The 8,634-nt window shown below is 37.9% G+C and overlaps 1 protein-coding gene across 1 annotated transcript; it reads left to right on the top strand.

Moving 5' to 3' along the window:
- Window positions 1-2,660: 2,660 nt before the first annotated feature.
- On the top strand, window positions 2,661-7,437 carry saal1 (serum amyloid A-like 1). The gene is made up of 13 exons (XM_026311070.1): window positions 2,661-2,818; window positions 3,257-3,456; window positions 3,778-3,879; window positions 4,249-4,332; window positions 4,459-4,538; window positions 4,634-4,693; window positions 4,774-4,889; window positions 5,076-5,238; window positions 5,587-5,669; window positions 5,824-6,009; window positions 6,297-6,454; window positions 6,599-6,691; window positions 7,049-7,437. The coding sequence occupies exons 1-13, from the start codon at window positions 2,815-2,817 to the stop codon at window positions 7,124-7,126; spliced, it is 1,407 nt and encodes a 468-aa protein (XP_026166855.1). The 5' UTR covers window positions 2,661-2,814; the 3' UTR covers window positions 7,127-7,437.
- Window positions 7,438-8,634: the final 1,197 nt, after the last annotated feature.

Here is an 8,634-nt window from a genome sequence, read left to right as displayed (position 1 = left end):
AGCCAGTTTTGAGGATGCTATGTTTTCATTCAAATAAACCTTTTTATTTTTCATTTTCATTATTGGACCATAGTGCAACTATTTTTTTTCCTGCTATTCCTACTTCCCTCCCACAACAAAACACATTCAGTGTTGGTTAATTCAGGGTGAATATGATTTTGAATATTGGTCCTAATCTGTCTGTCAGCCCCGTGAAGGCTAATCTGTCCAGGGTGTACCACATCTCATGCCTGTCACCTGAGATTGGGTCCAGCTCCCCCACGGGGTAAGTGGTAAAGCTAATAGATGGGCATATATTAGTGAAGTCATAGTTAAAACCGGCGTTGTACTGGACTGTGTAATATTTAGGGGTGTTCCTAATATGAATCCATCATACAGTTCATACAAAAACATTGTGAAAGGAAGAAAAGTATTAAAGAGGGGATAATATGCACCTACTGTTGGTCATATAAAAATTGTAGTTATGGTAAAATGTCTCTAAACATTGTCTAGACTGTTAGTTTGTTTAAAACTTAGCATTTGTGGCCTATTTCATACATTATTGTATTGTACATGATTTTCTTACAATCACTTAATTATATTGTTTTAATGTATACATACTATAGAGGCCAGAATCTTTGAGCCCTGACTAACATATTAATAGTAAGTTGCAACCCATGTGAACTCAACAGAGCTCAACTGTACTTTATATGAATATTTAGGCCTGTCAAATGTTTTATATAAAGCAGTTAACAAGATTTTAAAATAATAAGGTGGCGTCTCTGTGTTTGTTCCATGTGTACAATAGTTTTAAGGTTTATTGTCTTTGGTATTTCATGGCTATATTTGATAGTATTACAATATTTAGCTTGGAAATGAAGGAAAAGAGGGGAGCGAGACAGGCATGCATGCAACACATTCATTGTTAGGACTGTGTGTGTGTGTGCTGAGATGTGATATGTCTATGTGGTTTGCTACAGGCTGTATTAAAAAAATCGAAATAAAATCTTATTCCAAAACAAATACCATAATGATTAAAACAGGATGCCCTCAAGTAATAATGAAACTAAGTGTATATTTAAAAAAAAAATCATAAAATTATACAACTTAATATTTGTTTTAATGTGGTAAAAGAGTATACTGCATTATCTAAATTGCTTATGAATCATGAATGGCACAGGATGTTCAGCTGAACTGACTAAACTACATCCTTGATTGCAGTCATCCTTTACCTGCAGTGTCATGTTAACATACACAAGGACAGGAATCATGTTTAGCTGCAAACTTTCTGGTTCTTGGACAAAGTCATGACAGTGAATAATCAAGTATTTAAATCCCATTTAACCCTTTAAAACACAAAACAGTCGGTTAAACAGCAAAGTAATAATGCAAATTTGTGATTTATGATATTCGGCTACATAAATGAAATTTCGCTTATAATTATTCCAGCTGATGAGTTGAGCTTTTGAATGTTTTACATGTGCAGACTTATAAAAGCTGTTGGGTTTAACAGTGGTAATATCTTGAAAACAAAGATATCACTCGTGCTTAAATAGCTAGTCAGTAGAGGCTCCTCCAAGTGTAAACATGGCTTTAGACTACTCCTACAGAGGGACAGCTGCATGATGAAGAAGGTGTAGAGTTATTTCTGTCTAAAATCATATACTGTGTTGATTCAAGGAGGACAGTACACTTGCCAAATTTCCAGTTTTGATTAGGGGTGGGACTATTCATGATTTTATGTTGACCGTTTAACATGCAATATGCACATCACTTCCCATGAAAACACGTAATGACATCAGAAACGTAAGTTTTAATATGTGTTGTAAATGTAGAAAAATAAACATTGACCTGTTTTATTAACAAGTAAAAAAAAAGGTTTTGTGTTTTTAACAAGAATGATAAAGTTAACCCAGCACTAATTAAACTCTGCTCAGCAACAACACTTTCTGTTCTGTTTGCTTTGTCCTGTAAAGACAAGACTGAAAGAACATTTATATAACACAGAAACCAAAGTTTTACTAGCATTGATGCATAGCTGATACTTTATTAGTTATTAGTGCTGAAACTAACTATCTATTAATGGAAATATTTCGTATGGATTGTAAGGCTATCAGCTTATCATTCTTTCCAAATAAAGTGTCAAAAAAAACTCCTGTAAGTTCTCAGAAGCCTATGATGAGGCTTTCAACTAAGAAATCCTTTACGATCATTAAAATGTTTAGTGTCCTTATTAAATATTTGAAGGAGACTAATAATGAAGTGGACAGCACAAGAAGGTTCCTTGCTCAAAACCCATCAGGGGCCTTTCTGTGTGGAGTCCAAAAACATGTATGTCAGGTTGACTGGTGACTCTAAATTGCCCATAGGAGTGAGTGTGAGTGTGTGAAGTTGTTTGTCTCTATGTGGCCCTGTGATGGACTGGGGACCTGTCCAGGGTGCACCCCTGCCTTCCACCCAAAGAGAGCTGGGATAGGCTCCAGCAGATCCCTGTGACCCTGGTTAGGAATAAGCAGGTATATAAAATGGATGAATGGATGGATAATGAAGAGAATCTAGCGCTTTTTGCTGTTCCAACCTCCAGTCCAGTGGGTGGTAGGAATGCTCCTTTAAGCAAGAAAAGACAGAAGAAGAAGAAGACGTGGAACCAGAAGAAGGAGAAGAAGAGGAGTGCGCAGTACGCATGCGCAGTCACTTGCTGGTGCTAAATAGTGGCTTTTTGAAAATGTCTGAAACTGAATTGTGATGAGTCGGATTTGTGATTGCTGTCTGATTATTGTGTGATTACATTCATATTACCGTTTAACAGCCAGTTACGCTTAGGCAGCAGTCACTATGGGTGAGTTGGCATCTAACGTTTGTGGCATCTAGACATAAGCTAAATCCACTGATAACAGCAAACTGTGAGGCTGTTAGCTTCTAGCTACGTGTTTCATCGACACTAAAAATTAAAACCTGCATTGAGTTGAACTCAGCTGATGGCTATTTATTCAACTGTCTAATATAACTCTACCATTTTGAGCTCGCGTGAACAGCATCAAGTACAGAAATAGTGCCTGACTAATTTTTAATTTGACCAAACTGAATAATTGCAATTGTTGCAGCTCTATGTGATGTTTATGCCCAAATCTACTACCTCCGTAAACATTTGTTATTCACTGTTGGTCTGATATTTAATGAGGTATTAGCTAAAGTCTTAATTTTGTAAGAAATCTCTATAACCTTATGGTATTTGTCGTATCGTCTAACTTGAATCCATATTGCTGTTTTCTTCCAGACTCTAGTGCTGATGGTGCTAAGGAAGTGGAGAAGGATAGATCCTCATCTCCAAATGAGATACAGTCTCCCGTGATGGAGCGTAACCCTTCGCCACCCCCAGAAACAGCTGATGGAGAGGAGGATGAAGATCTGGACGCCATTGGAGACACTGTTTACAGCAAGCATTGGCTTTTCAGTACCCTGACTCGTCTTATCAATGTAGGCAGGATAAAGTTGCATCATAATCCACCAAACCCTACTGCAGTAATGTAAACAGTTTCAAACACCAGACATCAGGCTGTGACAATACAATTTGAGTTGCGTTTATTTTATTGATTTAAACCATTTAACCGTAGTGTTTTCTGTTCTGCCACTTTAGAACTTTTCTACATCTGCCAAGTCAGATGCAATGAAGAATCTTCCAGATGTTCAAATGATAGGAGCAGACCCCACTGTATTGTGGATTGCTTGTCTGTCTCATCACTCTGCTGCATGTTGTCTATTCTGGCTAATGTCATGTAAAACGTTGATGTTTTGCAGATGGTCACAGAGCATGTAGAGGAGGACTCTGAAGGTCAAATGCAGCTCCCTGATGATGAGGAGGAAGCTCTTTGTAGAGTCTGGGATATGGCAATGGATAAGGTTTGGAGTTCTTTATTTTTGTCTAGTATGCTTTATATATATATTTTTTTGGTTAGACATGACTTTCTTTGCAAAGGGAGTTTGTATACCTACAGTCTAATTAGAAATACATCAGCATTTGTTATTTTTGATTTGATTTACATAATAAAACATTGTGCATTCTGTGAATAATTTCTTAGTTTGTAGTAAAGTGGTAAATCAGAAAGAATGAAACATTAGTTGCTACTCCTCACTACTCAACATTAGTCACTACATTCTGTGTATTCTGGATATTTAAAATATCCTGTTGTTGAACTTTATTATACATCATTTATTATATATCATGTTTATATGTTGATTAATGACTATTTCTTTACCAACCACATATAGGATGTGGCAGGTTTTCTGCAGGAATTCAAAGCTACAGATATTCTTCTTGGAGTTATAGCCAAATCTCATTGTCCACGTCTAACAGTGAGTAAAATGCCATTTTTTGCCTCCTGTGTCAAAATGTAATCTTCTGTATTGTATTTAATTGTCATGCTATATTTCCTTGTTTTGAGAATTCTTATGACAGGTCATTCACTTTTGCTTTTTTAGGAAATTTGTGTGGGTATCCTTGGGAATATTGCTTGTTTTCCTGACACTTGTGTGACTCTGAGCCAAAATGAAGACTTAGGGTTAGTAAAAGTCATCACCTGTAATTGTCCTTTAATACCTTTTGTATACTGCTGTCATTTCATTCGACTTAATACAACTCCCTGTGCGACCACAGTGCTGTGCTGTTGCTTCTTTTCGGAGATACGGATCCTCCAACTCTTCTGGAAACAAGCAGGTGATGTTTGCATTGTCTGTGTAAATGTGAAACAGAGAGACCGAGAGCACAGTATTCATCTTTTGTGATGATGTTTGCAGGTTGCTGCTGACCTGTGTCTCCCAGAAAGATGTCTGTTCCCTGTGGCTTCAGCGAATACGACAGCAGACATCCTTGTGCTCCAACCTCTGTTTCATCATGTGCAGTTCTACCAACAGTACTTTTGATTTTACTATGTTTCTATATTATAAGATGATGTTGCGTTACTTGTTTATTAAACTGAATATCTGTTCGACATACCAAGATAACTTATCAAAGCCCCTGTCCCTTTGACTTTCATATCTTACCCATTGGTCTGCTTTCTAAAATTGTTCATTTAAGTTGGTTCTTATGTGTTTTACAGCTGACCTGCTTGAGAAGGTTGGAGAGCTGGTTGACAAACTCTTTGACCTTGATGAAGAGCTGATGAAGAGTTGGATCACAGCTCAGCCAACTAAGGAGGATGATGAGGGTGAAAGCTGTCTGGATGTGGCCTCATGCCTTCTTGAGGCGGCCAAGCAGCTTAGGTGGGAATCTGACAATGAAATTATCAAGGATGTTAGTAATATTTTTAGGCTTATGTTAATTTACATTGGAAATAATATAATTTATTGTAACAAATAACTGAGTTGGTGATTTGCAAAAGTTTTTAATATCGGTGCACATTTTTTGACTTACCCTGATGGAGAATTTATACAATTCAAGGCACGTGCTATATAAGTACTGATTGTTCCAGTGTGTATTCACTTGTTGTTATTGACAGTGTCTTATATATTGGTTATCACTGGTCTGGTACAGCAAAGTTCAAGCTAATGAAGATGATGATGACACTAAGGACGCTGTCATCATTTATCATTATTAAATTGTTTTCACAGGTCAGAGAGTCCAGATGGCTTAGAGGTTTACCTTCACACCCTCCAGCTGCTCACCACCATAGATGAGGGCATTCAAGTTTTTGGTAAGACTGAACATCATATTAGGCTCAGCTGTTGGCTTATCATCGCAGAAGTTAAAGGTGTTGACTGTAGTTGTTTACTCAGGAAAATATAAAAAATATAACACAAGACCGAAGTCAACTCTTAACAGAAAAGCCATTTCATTGTTTCTTGTAGCTGCCTCTGATGGACCTGGCAAAGCTCTATGGGACTTTGTCTGTGACGTTGTATGTAAAGACCTTTGCCAGCCCAATGATCTTCCAGTTGTCATGCAAGACCAGAAGAGCATTTTGGTTTCAGCATTTTCTGTGCTTCACACTCTTTATAGATGCCAGGATCAGTGGTGCAGCGAAATGGACACAAGTAAGTTTTAATAAAAGCTCTACTATTTTTTTGTTTCTAAATGAAGGGCTAACAAAAGCATCCAAATATTCAGGAACGTAATGCATTGTTTCGTTGCACATTTCACACACAGCTCTTCCTTTCTACTGAAAGCTACATCCAGGCTTGTATTCTGCCAGTGGTGAACAGAGATGCAGTCAAAAACATTTAAAAGAATCACACTGGTGTTTTTCTGTAATATTTATTAGAGCCTCAATTGACAAAATTATATTCCTGAGTCTTATGCAAATATTTTCTCTTGTATCTAGATTTGACCCTTATTGGGACCATTTTGCAAGTGCTCCAGTACTTCAGCGAGTGCAAAGAAGACGATGCCAGCAAAGTCGACACAAAAGACGAACAGCTCCAGGTTCTGGCAGAGATCACAGCTGAGTTTCTGGCTGACATCTGCAATCAGATTTCCAAGGTGATGCCAACAAAGGAACACCGTCCATTTGGTTCAGATTGTTTACTGAGATTCTAAAATGTAATTGTTTAGGGATTATAAAAACTAGGGCATTAATCAGAAAGGCAAATGTTGCCTTGCCTGTTGTGTTTTTGTTCTTTGTAGGACACTGTGGCGGATTTGGTGAAGAGAGGTTTCCTGACTGAGAAAACCTGTTTCATAGCTGTGGGCGGTTTACTTCCCAACTATAAGACTTCAGTAAGTACTTTCTCTAAAATAGATTAAAATATGTGTCACATGCAGTTGTGGAGGATATAGAAGTAAGATATCCCATGTTTTATGTGAGCATACAGAGTGAGACTTTATTCTATTTCCTATAAAACGGCCCACGCGGAGATGGGTCACAGATCCTATGGCTGTCAAGCAGGATATCATAGAACCAAACTCCAATTTTAACAGTTGATAAATATAACAATTATGGCAATGCTGTTGTTTCACATAAACAGTGTATTTTAGAGCTTGTAACAGATCGGACGTGTGATGGACTGCTGCTGTATGCTACCAGCTCTTGTGGAAAATAAACATCATGTTTCCACCCCACCCCTCTGCTTCTAGTTTCAGCACCTGCAGTCCATGTTGTCAGAGACTGATCCTCATTTGGCAGATGTGATCAGGAAACAGTTTCCTGACTGAGGCGCCCAACAGATCAGTGTTCAGCACTCATCCAGGCTCTCAATGCTGCTTTTTATAGTGGCCTCTATTTCCTCTCCAAAGGTCCTGCTTTAAGTCGGGATATTTGCATTTCCAGTGGAAAGACTTGGATATCACATCATCACTAGTGGTCAGACAAAGGCTGTATTACTCCCTTTACTTTTTTCATTTCAATCTTAACTAAGTCTGTAAAATTACCGTTGTACTTGTGTTAGAGTTTTTACATTTTTTTGATAATGCTATTTTTGTATTAAGTAATTATCATTTTATTAAAAGGAAATTGTGTAACCAGAGTTATTATTATCATGTTTGTATGCTCAAACTTAAAACAGTCAGCAGATGAGATGATGAAAATCTAAATCTTCATATAAGAAGCTGCCTTGAGTGTGTATTGAGTCACCTTTCAAAGCATATGAGTAATGGTGCTAATGCTGATGACAACATCAAGTGTTTACCAGAGGGTGACAGTCACTTGGTAAGGACAATAAAATTAGATGAAAGGCTTCAGCCTGGCAACAATGAACTCATTTGGTTTCCAAATGCACCATGTCGCCCACTCATGGTGAAGAGCAGGACAACCTGCGCATTTCCAGCAAGCTTACGAAGGCTCTGTGAATATAGCAGCTTTTTAATTAAAGCTTGGATTGATATGTAGAACACTCTTTCTAATGGAAATCCCGAGTTGGTCAGAGTGTATGCAAGACAGAGATCACCCTATGGGGGGAAAAACCTGTCTTTTTAATCTTGCTATCTCTAGAGGCAGTCTAAACATTGACTAGGCCTGATGATACAAATAGCTGACCGGTCATTGTGTGTTTTAAATCAGTACAGTGACGTAGATAAAACCATGCTTGGCCTTTCAAGATTGCTTGTGGCTAATGACTTGCACTTTCCAGGCCGCTGTGTCTCTTCAGGCCTTGCTCCCAGTCATGTCATGTCATGGGGCGAAACCCAGATGTTTCCTGCTGCCAAACTTCATTGTCAGTTTGCCAGACTTCACAGGAGCTTGATCCGATCTGACTCCATGAACGCATCGCAGCTGGCCGAGCATTATCTGACTAGTGCTTTATACACATCAGTGATGCTGAGACATGTGAGACCTGTCTGATGCTGATGCTGGATGTCAGTTGTTTTTTTTTTTGTTTTGTTTTTTTTTGTTTTTATTAGGTGACCTGACATTTTGCCTTACAGTGAAACATGTTCTGTTCACATTTGTGGGAAAATCTGACCAGTCCTTCTGTAAAGCATAAAGAATATAACACTGATTTTCATGTGACATGTCCATTAAGTTAATAAATATTAGCTTTAGTTTTATCAAGAAATGTATGAAGTAACAAACAGCTTTTCAATAACAAGAAATAGGCTTTAACTTATGACTAAGTAGGATGTTGTAGTGAGCCACATTTCCATGATGAAAAGCAGCCTGTCACTCAAAATGATCCGTCATTTTGCAGCATTTAGAATTAGACTGGTCTTTCTTGGATGATAAA

The sequence above is a fragment of the Mastacembelus armatus genome, chromosome 6 (genome assembly GCF_900324485.2).
Source record: "Mastacembelus armatus chromosome 6, fMasArm1.2, whole genome shotgun sequence".
NCBI lineage: Eukaryota > Metazoa > Chordata > Actinopteri > Synbranchiformes > Mastacembelidae > Mastacembelus > Mastacembelus armatus.
The sequence above is the reverse complement of the archived record's forward strand: the minus strand, read 5'-3'. Positions and strand labels throughout refer to the sequence as shown.

Excerpts from the sequence above, each read along its gene's own strand:
- saal1 (XM_026311070.1), top strand. Across the intron at positions 3,880-4,248 it reads GGGATATGGCAATGGATAAG|GATGTGGCAGGTTTTCTGCA; the intron begins GTTTGGAGTTCT and ends AACCACATATAG. Across the intron at positions 4,890-5,075 it reads CATGTGCAGTTCTACCAACA|CTGACCTGCTTGAGAAGGTT; the intron begins GTACTTTTGATT and ends TGTGTTTTACAG.